General features: G+C 56.0%; 1 protein-coding gene across 4 annotated transcripts; it reads left to right on the forward strand.

The window, feature by feature from the left end:
* The first annotated feature begins 337 nt into the window (after nt 1–337).
* On the forward strand, nt 338–13,079 carry PGF (placental growth factor). 4 transcript variants are annotated; one of them, XM_079128067.1, is made up of 8 exons: nt 338–517; nt 656–798; nt 1,963–2,005; nt 6,270–6,466; nt 6,694–6,770; nt 8,761–8,790; nt 8,896–8,958; nt 12,235–13,079. In XM_079128067.1, the coding sequence occupies exons 2-8, from the start codon at nt 724–726 to the stop codon at nt 12,260–12,262; spliced, it is 513 nt and encodes a 170-aa protein (XP_078984193.1). In that variant the 5' UTR covers nt 338–517; nt 656–723; the 3' UTR covers nt 12,263–13,079. The 4 variants fall into 4 exon arrangements, with proteins under 4 accessions (XP_078984193.1, XP_078984195.1, XP_078984194.1 ...); XM_079128069.1 differs by having other exon boundaries at nt 1,966–2,005; XM_079128068.1 differs by having other exon boundaries at nt 338–798.
* Nucleotides 13,080–14,028: the final 949 nt, after the last annotated feature.

Below are 14,028 nucleotides of genomic sequence, written 5' to 3' on the forward strand. Positions count from 1 at the left end.
CCAAGTTGCTGCCTTCCTAGGGATCCAGCGCTGCCGTCCCCGGAGACGCAAAGTCCCGAGCCTCGATGGCAGACTTTGGGCGCCGCACCTGGAGGCGCCGCCCCAGGTGGCCGGCCCCGGAAGGCCGGGCGGGGTCGTGTGCGCGCAGGGTGGGCAGGCCTGGGGCGGGCCGGGGCCTTGGGGTCTGTGCCGCGAGCGCTCCGTCCACCAGCCGCAGGTTCCGCTCCGCGCCGCCGCCGCCCGGCGGGTCCCGCTCTGCGCTGGGCGGCCGCCCGGGCCTCCGCGCGGGAGGCGCGGTGGGCGGGGTGACCTGGAGCCCCGCCCCGATGCACAGCCTTGAAACCGCGTCGCCGACACGCTTTGGTCCCAGAAGAGAGCTGCTGTCTGAGCAGGAAACTGCATCTTCAGACTTCTGCCCAGCCACGAGACGACTTGTGGTCGCACCGGGCCCCCGAGGACCCTCCTAAGGACTTGCCTGCCCCACGCCGCCTCGACCCACCAGGCGGCTCCTCACCAGGTACCGCAGCCACACACAGCCTTACTGCTGGCTCCTGACTCCCCGGGCTTCCAAAGGATGCTCGGGCCACCAACGGGGACCTCCGGGCAGCAGTGAGGGGTTCATTCAACCCCTCATTCAACTCTTCTCCTGTGCCAGGAAATCCCCCAGGGGGACGAGCATGGTGATTTTTCCTTGGAGCCCCCTGGCTCAGGACTTCTGAGAAGATGCTAGCCCTGAGGCTGTTCACTTGCTTCCTGCAGCTGCTGGCTGGGTTGGCGCTGCCCGCTGTGCACCCCCAGGTAAGAACATCCCCCATCCCCGGCCTGACTCCCCTGGTCTTCCCCTCCCAGCTCTGGAAGCAAGGGGCTCTGAAATCACAGAATTGCTCCATGGAGCAGCACCTCCTAGGATGTCCACACATGTCCTAGGGACCAGGCTGGACCAGTGTCCTCTGGGAAGAGATCTCAGGCTGGGCTGTCCCCAGCTCCAGGGGGCTGTCTTGGTGGGGGCAGGGAAGCCACAGGGAGAAGGGAGGTTTCCTGTCTGGCCCCTGGAGCCCTAGTGGCTTTGCTAAAAGCATCTGTCCACTAATCCCAGGCAGTTCCCTGGCCTTGTGGTCAGAGTTGAGGCCCCAGTGACCAACCAAGCGCCCCCAGGACCTCTGACCTGGCCTGGTGGGGAGGAAGCTGGCTGAAGAGGCTGTTGGTGGGGAGGATAGGCCCTGCCCCCACCAGGGCTCGGGGGTGAGCTGGGGATGAGACAAGGGGTCCCGCTATGCCCTCTCCTCTGGGTGGGTGGCTGGAGGTCCTGAGTGCAGGGCCTGGGGAAGTGAGCAGGGCCCTTTTCCCAGGAGCTGGGTGAGTCTGGCTGGGAGCCAGCTTGGGCAGTGAAATCCTGACAAAGCCAATGAACTCCCTTCCCACTGCACTGCCCTGCTGCTCTGGGAGTCCCCAGCCACAGCCCAGGAGTTGGTGGGCTGGACAGTCCCCTGCTGAGCAGCCCAGCCACCAGCCTGCCTGCTGCAGGGCTGGCCAGAGGTGTAACATTACCGGCAGCACCAGCTCATGGCGCCGCCTGCTCCAGCCCCTCAGCTCCCACCAGCTGATCACCTCCCCCTGGGCTCTGGCACCCAGCCAAGGAGGGCTGTACAGGGCCCAGCAGGGCTGGCCTGGGGGCTGGGTAGAAGGAAGACCCCACAGGATTGTAAGATCTTTAGGACCCAGGAGGCCTCCACCCTCCCAACCCTTTTCCTAATGAGGAAACTGAGGCCAGAGAGAGGTGGGACTTACCCAGGGTCCAATTGGTTTTTAGTCTGAGTAGAAAGAGGCAGCTCTGAGACAGGGCAGAGTGTGTGCAGAGGGTGCGGATGAGCTCCGGGACTCTCCCCTCCTGCCATCACATGTGGCCCCAGAACGCAGATCCCCAAGGTGACCTCCGTCATCTCTGCACCTTTCTGTCCACAGCAGCGGGCCCTGTCTGCTGAGACCAGCTCATCAGAGGTGGAAGGTAAGCAGCCAGACTGGGGTCCACATGCTCAACCCCCTCTCCTTTCCTCCCAAGCCCAAGCAGAGGATGGGATGGGATTGGCGAGCAGGGTGGGGTACAAGTTGAAAATAAGTTGGGGAGAGTCTACAAGCTACTGCTGAAGTAGTCGACAGGACCTGAGCACTCTACCCGCTGTGACCCAGCAGCATAGAGAGGTGTAGTAACTCTGGGCCAGAGTCACCCCACACTCAGGCTGGCTAGGAGCCTCTTCCCAGCTTGCGGTGAGGGTGCAGATGGGGTCTTGGAGGGCAGGGTAGGCAGTGAGTGCCAGGGGCCAGACTGGGGTTCTGGGAGCTGGATGCAATAGGCAGGCAAGCAAGAGGATGGGGTGGGGTAAAAGGCCTCCCCAGCAGCCCAGCCCTGGGGGAGCGGCAGGGATCTGACCAGGCCTTTCCATTGATTACAAACAGACATAACATGAGTCGCGCCCTCCCTGGCCCCAACACTCCCCGCCCCGAGTTGCATCAAGAGGGAATCTTCAAAGGGCAAGGAGACATTTGCCAGAGAGACATACATGCAGAAGGCAGGAGGAGGCCAATGCCAGGCCCCTGCCTCGCTCCTCCCTTCCTGCCTCTCCAAGACGTGCAGAGTGGCCACACACCACTGCTGAGGCTTCCCACCATGCTGTGGGAGAGGGGCGTGTAGAGACGTGCACGCCACACACTAGTGTGATAGCCGTCTGTGGGCTGTGACACCCTCTGCTGGCTTGCCCGCCCAGCTACCTGCCTGCCCACCCAGCAGCCACTCTCAGGCCATACCCTGATGACTGAGACCCAGACCCGTTGGCCACTGAACACGTGGTAGAGTTAGTTGTCCTTAATGTCACTGACGCCCCTTGCTATGCCCTCTGTAACTGGCACAATATTATACTCTCTGGGATTTGGGGAGGGACTCAACCCCTCTATGCCATGTCCATTTTGATACTTCAGTGCAGTTCAGGCAACAACTACCAAAGATGCCTGAGCCTCAGTTTCCTCATCTGCAAAATGGGAGCATTAGACTACATGATACTGAAGGTTCTTTCTTTTTCTAAGACTGTAGGATTCTCTGACTCATGGAGGATACACAAGGATATATGTATATCTCCCAGGATGCTGGGTGAGGAGGTTTGAAAGTATAGATTCATTAGGTCAGCTCAGTCATCATCCTAATCAATCAGGCAGCTTGTATTGTGGCTGAGGAAGTGCAGTGAGCTTTGGACTCCAGTTTTCAAAATCTGAAAATGACATCACCTCCTGCTAACACCGGAGCAAGAGATATAGCATGGTCTGTCCTTGGCCATCGATTTTTCCCATCACTCTTCATGGTCATAGTGTTGGGCATTTACTGTCATTCTGTCTGACCACTGGGCTGTGAACTAGGAAAATATCCACATTGTCCATACTTTACAAATGTAGAACTGGGGTTCAGAGAGGTCCTTGGGATTGCCTAAGCCTCAGGCAGTTGCAATGTATCTGGCAGAACCGGCATGCTGAGCACCAGGCCTCCCAACTGCTAGGTGGCTGAGCAGGCACAATCAGGGTGTCCCTTGTTGCAGGCTGGCTGTGTGCCCCAGCAGTGAGGAGGACACCTGCTGGGCTCCGGCTGGTGGCCAGCAGCTCTGCCCAGCCCAGCAGCCCCTCCCCAGCGGCCTCTCCAGAAGCTCGCTTTCAGTATTAAACATGTCCCTTCTTGGGTGTCCTCTATTCTCCATAAAATAGAAAGCTAGGAACAGATGCAGACGCACCCACAGGGCTGGAGAGAGCTGAGGCCCAGGAGCGGCTCCAGGAGTAGCCCTTGGGGGACACCAGCCCTGGCCAGGTGCCTGGTGGGACCAGAGCCTCCCCCGTTCCTCTCACCCCAGCCCATGCTGTTCTTCCTGCACACCCAGGCAGGGGCCTCCAGAGGTGAACTGCCCTCTTGCATGGTGGCTTCCAGGTAAACCAGGCCCTGTCCCCCTGCTTTCTCTGCCCTTCCAACACAGTCTCGCTACCTGGGCCAGAAAGTGGCAGATTTCAGGATCTCGGAACTTGGGAGCCCGGGTGCTGCGGATGCCAAGTTCCAAGATGGGTATGAGGACGAGGACAGGAAATTCCTTCCTTGCAGTCAGGGCCGAGCGGGCTTCGCTCAACCTGGCCATGGCCTCAAGAGCCCAGCTGGGTGGGAATTTGTTGATGGGATGGGAGGGGGCTGGGGTGCTCCCTTCTCTGCTGTTGCCCCCCTCCCTGATGGCTGGTCCCAGAGCAGGAAGCGGAGCCTTCTGCTGTGTTGGGCGGCTGGCTATCCCTCTGCTCTTATTTATGTTACCCCGGCAGAGATTAAATGTTCGGAGTCGTGTAGTGCTCACGAAGGTTTTAGACTAAACACACAGCTCATGGAGCCGGCGATAGGAAGGTGCTCTCTGACCCTGTGCTGCAGAGGCAGGCTCCCCCTGAGCTGCAGGGCCGCCTACAGGGAGAGCGGACTTGTTTCCCTCTTGGGCCCAGGGGGCGTGTACAGTGGCCTGAAGAGGGAGTGTGGGCGCCTCGGGATCCCCTCCAGCCCCTGGTCCAGCCCAAGTGCCCCCCAGGCAGAGCAGGGGAAGACGGGGCAGCAGACACGCTGGTGAGCGGGTTTGCTGCGTTGGTGGTAGCCACGACAACCCACCTGGCCATATTGGCTCTTGGGTATTTTCCACCAGCTCATAGCCTTTCTCGAGGGCCTCCACTATTACTGGAGTTTATTTTTCTTCTGAGATTCATATCCTCATAGGCTCAGTGGAATGGACTTTGACCCCATCTGTCTCCTGGGAAAAGCCATAAAGGAAGTGAGGGGCTGCTGGGAGAGGCCGCTGCTGCACGCCAAGGCGGCAGGGTTCCCAGGTGACCCAGCTCCCCTGTCCTCCTCCAGCAGCTGAGGATGACCGTCAGATGTGGAGCAGGATGACCGGGCCCAGGGAGGTTTCTCTGCCCGATTCTCAAGGCTAGGCCGGGCTGGGTGCACGAAGTGAATCACAGCCTGTCAGAGCGAAGGAGGCCTTAGCAACCACCGCCTTCCCAACCTTCTTTTTCCCCAGCTGAGGAAATTGATATACCCAGAAAGGTTAGGTGACCTCCCCAAGGTTGCATCGTCAGGATAGAGCCAGGACTAGAATCTGGATGTCCTGGCTCTGTCCATTCCCAGGGAACCTCTATTTGGGTCCTGACCCCAGACCTTCCCTTAAAGGAGCAGTGTCTTTAGAAGGATTCCAGATCAGTCCCCCAAAGATCCCAGTCGCCACAACCAGGACAGTTCAGGACTCAGGGATGTGCCTGATAATCCTCAATGAACTGTCATCTAATCAGTCAGGAGTCACTTAGCTTGTGTTTAGTGCCTCTGCCTCACTCCTGTCTTCCCAGAGCTTCAATTTGGCTATAAAGGAGATAAGAGCCACCAATGATAAAGGAGAGCAGGAGAAGCCCCAGGCCAGGCTGTGCTCTGGGGAGGAGTCTAGAGAATCACTGGAAGGCAGGGAGGAGGGAAGCAGGGGCTGGGCTTTACTTGGATAGAAGTGAGGGGGTGGGACTGGAGTGTAGCTCAGCAGTAGAGCACTTGCCTAGCATGCCTGAGGCCAGGGGTTCTATCCCCAGCACCACAAAGTAAAAAGAGAGGGGAGAGAGAGCGAGAGAGAGAAAGGAACATCACCCTCCTCCTGCACTACCCAGCACAGAAACCCAGACCTGGGGAAGGACATCATGTGCCCTGGCTCAGTGTGCTGACTGCTGGCTCAGAGTGGAAAGCAGGCTGGGCCCCATTGCTCCATGTGGCCTTGGATGCAGAGGAGCTGGCACTGTGTGGGGCAGGACATGAGGGAGCCTTGGTAGGCTTTCTGGCAGAGGACTAAGGGGAAGGCCAACCCTCCCTGTGCAACTCCAGGATGGTTTTCAGCAAGCTCCCCGAGATGGAGAAAGTACCAAGTTGGTCTTGAGAAGGAGTAGAGGACTTGGCGAGCTGCCAGGCACGGTTCTCAAAGCTCCAGGGAACCAGGACACACATGGGCACCTGAGCAGAGAATAGAGCTGAGAGCTCAGGACCTTGAGCGATTTATACTCGAGCAGAGATAAGGGTCCTGCAGGCATCCCAAAGGGATCCCGTCCGAAGCTCAAAAGAACAGATGGGGCTGAGGGTTGAGGGCCTCCTGGAGGAGGACACAGTGGGCTGCTCTGGCGTCAGGCCTGGGCTTCAAGGAGCCACCCTGCTGGCCTGACCCACCCTCCTGCCTTTGTAGTGATACCCTTCCATGAGGTGTGGGGCCGCAGCTACTGCCGGGCCCTGGAGAAGCTGGTGGACATTGTGACCGAGTACCCTAGTGAGATGGAGTACATACTGAGCCCGTCCTGCGTCTCCCTGAAGCGCTGCACAGGCTGCTGTGGTGACGAGGACCTGCACTGTCTGCCGGTGGAGACAACCAATGTCACCATGCAGGTAGGGGCTCTCTTCATGTGGCCGCCCACTCCACGGTTCAGCCCCTCTCCAGAAATATGTCCACAAGAAAAGATGTGGAGAGAAAAGGTCGCAGGCCAAGGCCCCGGGACTGAAGCCTGACTCCGGGCCAGAGGCCCTCGCTTGCCTCTCCAGCACAGGGTGCTCCCTCCTGAGCCCCTGTCCCAGCTCTGAGCCCTCACCAGGCATTGGCCTTTTTCTTCCTGCAGATCCTGAAGATCCCCCCTGAGGGTCCACCGTCCTATGTGGAGTTAAAATTCTCTCAGCACGTGCGCTGCGAGTGCAGGTAGGTCCCAGGGTGGGCCTCAGGGACAGTTGGTGGCCTCAGCACAGAGGTGGAGCTTCCGGGCCCTGCGGCAGGTGGCACTTGCTGCCCTGCTTATGGGCCCAGGGCAGCTGCCTTTCATTCTCTAACCCCACCAGCCAGTTTGGCCTGGGGAGCTGATCCCAGCAGCTGGAGTACAGCTGCTGAGATGCCATAGGGGAAGGGGAAGCCTGGGTCCCTCCCAGATTTGCAGGGGCTTTAGCGCATGTTGTTCCCCTCCTCCAAGATGGGAGGCAGCTGCCACAGGCCCCTGGAGGCAAAGGCATCCCAAGCCTGCACTTGGTTCTCGGCCAGGTTGCATACCCGCAGGAAGGAGCTGGTAGGAGGAAAGGGGCGCGAGAAAGGAGGCGCTGTGGTTTCTCTAAAGTCGAAGCCCCCTGCCACCTCGCCCTTGCCCAACCCAGCCAGCACCAGCCTTGCTGCCTGAGTCCCAAGCACTGGGAACATGTGTCACCAGGACCAGTAGGCCTGGTACTGACATCCAGGTCCAGAAAGAGTGAGACAGGCTGAGATGCTGCCCTTAGTGCCACTAGGACAGAGGGTGAGGCACCAGACTGGCCAGGCCCAGAGCCCCAGTGTCTTCCCCAGGTAGGAAGAGGGGGCGGACAAGCTTTAATTGTGTACCTACTGTGCCCAGCCCCATATGAGGCATTTCATTGTGTTTTCCGATTTACTCATATGTGTATATTAGGTGCCTACTGTATGCCAGGCACTGGCCTAGATACTTGGGATACAGTGACCAGCAAGGCGGACAAGGTCCCTGCTCTTGTGGCCACCCCGTCCCCCCGTTAGATGAGGAAACCCAGGCAGATACAGCTAATGAATGTGGCAGGGTGGATTTGAACTCTGGCCTGCCCGATCTTAAGCCTCCCTTTTCCATGCTGCCTCTCTTGGGCATCACCACATTCTCCCATAGTCCCAGTACCACTTAGGCTTGGCCCTGCCTAGCGCCTGGGCTCTGGCTGCCCCCTTGGAACCTGAGCCCAAACTCCAGGCCCTCTTCACCATGCCAGCACTGGAGGCCCTGCCTCAACCTGTTTCTGCCCAGCCAGCTGTATAACAAAAGCTCAGTCATGAACTCTCCTGGGTATAATGCCGTATGGTGACCGTCACCTTCTACATTTCCTTTGCCTTAGCAACCACTGTTCCAGGACGAGCAGATGAGGAGAGTGAGGTTCCCAGAGTGCCTCTGATGGCACTACGTGGGGCGGTGCAGGCAGGCATTCCCAAGGCAGGAGCAACCCAGGGCAGCACTCCCTCCCTGCTCGCAGCCCAGAACTGACTGTTACCATGCTGCCCCCTTTCCTCCACCCACTGTTCCCAGAGCAGACTGAGGCCCCATCCCCTTCCAACAGGCCTGGCAACAGGAACACCTTTCTTCTCACTTCTGGGCCAACAGCCACAGCCCTGGGAGGCAGAGCTGGGACATGCCTGGTGACCATGCAGCATGTGCTCACCTCCCTCCACCACCCTCACCCACTGCCCCTGCTGTTGCCAGGGAGGGGTGGGGGTTGGGCCCTGACAGGCAGCCTTAGCTGGCAGCAACCTTTGCCCCTGCCCATGGTCTTGTCCATCATTTACCATCCTTGAGGAAATTCCCAGAATGCACCCTGGAAGGAAGGGGAGGAAGTGAACGGAGAAAGTGAAGAAACAGAGAATAGCCTCGAAAGACCCCAGCTTCAATGCCAAGAGGCTGACGCATGCAGATGAGGAGCCCCAATAGGGGGAATTTGTACCTCTCTTCGGGGAGTTACCAGGGAGCCTAGGGTGGGAACCCAAGCCCAGAGGCCTCTGGCCATGGCTCCCTCACCAGCTCCATGCTTCCCCCTAGTGGCCACAGTGTCAAATGCAGAACCAACCCTAGGGAAGTCTGAGGGGAGAGGGTGGGATGGCAGGGGGCCCCCATTACTGCTCTCCTGATTCTCCCCTGCCCCTCTCCCTTTCTCCCTAGACCTCTGCGAGAGAAGATGAAGCCAGAAAGGTAAGTGGTAAGCGGCTGGGGCACGGGCTATTCTCCAACCTGCCAGCCCCTGTCCTAGCATGGGGGCCCCAGCCACTTTGTCCTGATGCTTTTGGCTTATTGCAGGAGGAGACTCAAGGGCAGGGGGAAGAGGAAGAAAGAGAAGCAGAGATCCACAGACTGCCATCAGTGAGTGAGTGGGAGCCCAGGATGGCAAGAGGCTGGGCCCAATGGGGGGCCCTCCCTGCTGGCAGGGGTCAGTGGTCCCCACCTGGGGAAAGGCAAGGCTCAGGGACTCTTGGGGGCCAGAATAAGGGCTGCACTTCCCCGAGGCCCAGGAAGCATCAGGGAACCTCTGGTTCTTGCCCTGGCTTAGCCCGGAATCTCTGTGTGATCTTGAACAAATGATGTCACTTTTCTGAGCCTAGTTTTTCTCTGCATAAATTGATGGGGCAGGGGGTACGCAAGCCTTGGGTCATTTTACAAACTTATCCAGCACTTCCTATGTGCCAGACACATCAGCAAGCAGACAAGGGCTTATGGTTTACGTTCTAATGACACAGAGTTAGCTAGGGTACTCCCTGCAGCCCTGGGGAGGTGCAGCCCCCACTGGCTTCCAGGTCTGTATTTCTGCCCTAGGGCCCCTTTGCTTCCTCTTCCCCTCTCCATGCCCCTTGCCTATCTTGGCTTCACATTAGGGACAACAGGCTGAAGTCCCAGAGTTGAGTGTGGCTGGGAGAGAAGGATTAGAGAAGGGAATACCTCAACTTGTGAGGTAAATAGTAAAAATAAACCATTTCACATGCAAAGTAAATCAGGGTTCTCCTTCAGGTCCTAGGTCTCCTAGCCCCAGGACAGGACGTCATTTCATGCTGCAGGAGTGGAGCTGAGCCAAGTACTGGCCCCATGAGCCAGGTCCTTCAAGAGCAGAGATCTCTACCCCATTCTGTGAATCCAGGGATTTGGCCAGTGACTTGGGAGGCTGAGGCAGGAGGATCCTGAGTTCAAAACCAGCCTCAACAAAAGTGAGGCGCTAAGCAACTCAGTGAGACCCTGTCTCTAAATAAAATACAAAATAGGGCTGGGGATGTGGCTCAGTGGTCAAATGCCCCCCAGTTCAATCCCTGGTACCCGCCCCCCCCCCCCCCCAAAAAAAAAGACAGGGATCTGGCAAAGCCAGAGCCCATGCATCCATGTGGGCAGAAACTGGCAGTGAAATCAATTGAGCTAGGCAGTCCCAGGTACAAAGCGTCCCATCACACCATTTCCCAGACTTCAGTTTTTAAACATTCCATTAGGGCATTTTCTGAAAGAATTTCCAAAGCTCATGTACTCTCTTGCTCTTTGTGGGTTGACTCTTTTTCACTGTGATTACAAACAGTTGCAAAGGAGATAATTTCTGGCATACTATAAATGTTAGGATTTTAGTGTAAATCTAACATAAGAGTGAGGAGTATAGAACTCACTCTTCAGATATATCCTATTGAAGATGCTGCCCTAATACTCATGATCATCTAATTTTTAAAAATTGAACAGCAAAAAACATGTGCATAACCCCTCTTAATAATTACATTTTAACATTACTTCTATTTTCTTGGGACTTTGCATTTCTGTTTTTTGTTTTTCTTTGTTTGTTTTTGGGTTTTTTTGGTACAGGGATTGAACCCAGGGGTGCTTAACCACTGAGCCACATCCCCAGTCCTTTTCAAAGTATTTTATTTAGAGACAGGATCTCACTGAGTTGCTGAGGGTCTCGCTAAGTTGCCGAGGCTGGCTTTGAACTTGCCATCCTCCTGTCTCAGCCTCCCAAGCCTCCGGCTCATTTCGCCAATACCCAGCTCATTTCTGTTTCACTTCCCCCACAGAATTTCTGCCTAATATACTTTTAATGCCCCAAAGTCTTTTATTGGGCTGGGGGTTTAGCTCAGTGCTGGAGAGCTTGCATAGTATATGTGAGGTACTGTGTCTGATCCCCACACTGCAAAATGAAGAAGAAAAAAATCATTTATCACCTTGTTATATTTGTCTGCCACAAAATGGTCTGTGAGTTTCAATTATTTTTAATATCCTGTGAGCATGAAACCAAATTTTCTCCTGGAATAAATTACTAAAATAATTACTGCTAGCACCACTTGACCAAAACAGCACAAATACATCATATTTTAATAAATGTAAAACCTAAAAGTATGATCAATCTTACGGGGGATGCATCTCAGTGAGATGGATGTGGCTGCCTCTTTTCAATTAGTTAATGAACCTGTTGATGAATGTTACCTCCTGCCAGACCGAGACAGGATTCAGCATAAATTCCATTCTTGTTTATCACTCTGTAGACAAAAAGAAGAAACCAGATTCACATAAGTAAGTAAATGAGACTGGATGCCACTCAGTTACTGGAACTCCTTCCGAGTTATTTGCCAAAAACCTCAGGGTGATCTTCTAATGAAAATCACTTCTGATGCTGCATCGGCCGACAGCTGGGTTAGGTTGCTCTTTGATTTTGTTCAAAGATTTAGAAATTGCCTAACTTGCTGGGTGCAGTGGCATCTGCCGGTAACTCCAGAGGCTCCGGAGGCTGGGGCAGGAGGATGGTGAGTTCAAAGCCAGCCTCAGGAAGTTAGTGAGGCCCTAAACAACTCAGTGAGACCCTGTCTCTAAATAAAATGCAAAAAAGGGCTGGAGGTGTGATGCAGGGGTTGAGTGCCCCTGGGTTCAATCCCCAGGACCAAACCAGAAATCTCCTGACTTGCAAAGGACTTGGTGACCCAGTCCTTTGAGGTATTTCTGGTCTCAACACCTACACCAAAATCTCAAATTGTCTTTTCATGTCCTCAGAATACCTCCACCTTGCTGTAAAGCGCTTTAGAATGGGCCAGATGCATCCTGTCCTTTCTAAAGGGAGAAGGTCATTAAGCAGACCTCAGTCACTTTCTCACACAACCAACCTTAAGGCCATTTACACATAAAGGCTGAAAATTGATTTCTTTAAAACCAGCATTTCTCAGGCTTCATGATCATCTCAAGGTACCTGTTCCCCTGTTTGAAGACTGCTGTCTTAGGGTAACAGGAGGCGTTATTACTTAAAGTCAGACTGAGGTCGAATGTGACTTTGTTGATCTTGGGCAAGTGTTTTAACCTCTCTGGGTCTCTCAGATGAACAACTGGGTTCCTTTAGCTCCTGGATCTCTCGAATGAGCAGCTGGGTTCCTTTTAGCTCCTTGCAGATGAGGGAACATCATCCCACAAGGGAGGCAGTTCCTTATACCTTCCTCCTGGGATGTTGTGACAGGCTTGCGTAAGGCTGGGCACCTGGGTGGCCCCCGCTGCTTGGTGGCCTGTGTGTAAGCAGGGTCCCAGGAGCACTGCACCCCCTCCGTGCACCCTGTCCAAGCTTCCCCTCCAGGTCCGCCCCCACCCTCTGCGGTGTGCTGATGCCCCCACCTGTCTGTGTTTGGTCTCTGGCAGGTGCAGTGACGCTGTCCCTGGGACGTAACCACCCCAGAAGGAGAGAGACCCCGCCCCAGCTCGCGTATTTATTACCGTCACACTCCTGGTGACCTCCCTGCTGGTACCTGCCCTCTATTTATTAGCCAACTGCATCCCTGTTGAATGACTCCCTCCCTCCAGGACAAGGGGCAAGGAGGGACAGGACCCTCAGGAATTCAGTGCCTTAAACAGGACGTGAGAGAAAGAAAGAAGCCAGCCACAGACCTGTGGGAGCTTCGGCTTGGGAAGAAACAGGACTTGTGGCCTTGCGAGGGGCAGGCCAGGCCCAGAGGGGACCCAGAACCTGGTCCTGGGTTCAGTATGCTCCGGGAGATACTGGCCGAGGCAGGGGTCCGGACCGTGCTCTGGCTGCCACAGCCCCAGCTGGATGGGGAGGAGGAGGGGGAGGGAGGGGATCCAGACTGGCCTCCTCTTCCGGCTGCAGCTCTCCACCCTGGAGACCAGGATGTGCAGGCCCTGGAACAGCGCTTGCCTGGGGGCTTTTGCCACTCCTGTCCTCGAAGGTCACGCCCTCACACTTGGCCACCTGCTTATTTTGGAACATTGTTTTTTCCAGCCCAGGCACTACCACTCCGCCCCCTCCCAGGGACAGAGGCAGAGTGGGCCCCAGGCTGGACAGAGAGCAGGCTGGACAAGGAGGAGCCCAGCAAAATGGGGATGAGGTCAGCGGAGAGGGGCCTTGTGTCCTAGCCCAGCGGCTGCGGAAAGTGGAGCAGATTCCCTGAGGGCCCTTGTGCCCCACCAGCTGCCCCGCAGGGCCGGCCAACTGCCAAGCCAGATTCTCTTGAATAAAGCATTCTAGAATGGAAACAGTCTGCCAGGGTTTGTGTCTGCTGGAGCAATGGGCGAGAGGGAGGGAACATGCAGAGCACAAGGCCATCTTGGAGCCTCCGTGTTGCATCTTAGAAAACCGGCCCAGGTCGCAGCACAACCGGGAAGCTTTCTCTTTCCTCCTTTTGACAGTGGAGGAAGCAGAGGCCCAAGAAGGTGAAATGACTGATGGAGCCAGAGGACACGGAACAGGGACTCAGAGGCCAGGGCCTTGTCTCCAACTCGCCAAGTGATGCTGGTCTCCTGCCTTCCTTTTCCATCTCTAACACAAGGGCCTTAGCTAGGTGGCCCACTCATGTTGACACATTCTGACAAGTGCCCCAGGCTCCCATCTCAGTGTCCTGGATGGTCATGGGGACTTTTTCTATATTGGCTGTTCCAGGGCTGCCCTTGGGCTTGCTCAGGCCTACTCCCACAGTACCCTGGGTCCACACGGCCCCCTACAATGAGCTCCCAGATGTAGTCTTACCTCAAAGTTGGGGAGAGACCTGGCCCTAGCCCCTCTGGACACCATAAAATTCAAGAGCGTGGTCCTTTTCTGCCCTAGAGCCATCCCACACCAGGCGCAGTGCCTGGCCCTCTAGACCCCCGATGAATGTAGCTCCCGAGGACTCAGGCCTGGGAAGACACATCCTGACCAGACCCCAGGGCACTGAACTGCAGTAGCTCCACCTGGTCAGGCTGCTAGAGGCAGGGATTTTCTGCCAATTTCTTCTTCCTTTTACTTCCCAACTTCCTCCGCCTACCTCCTTAGTACCCTGGCATGAAAAAATGTTCTGTTCTATTTTTGAGTCCAAACCACTTACCATTGGACTCCCATGTGCTTCTGACCCTCCAGTTGTATATGTCCTTCTAGGTCATTGTACTGGTCGCCAGGGGTTCCCCATTCTCTCCTTGGCCTCACTTCCTCATTTGAGGCTG

This window comes from Sciurus vulgaris (assembly GCF_902686455.1).
Source record: "Sciurus vulgaris genome assembly, chromosome: 2".
NCBI classification, from domain to species: Eukaryota; Metazoa; Chordata; class Mammalia; order Rodentia; family Sciuridae; genus Sciurus; species Sciurus vulgaris.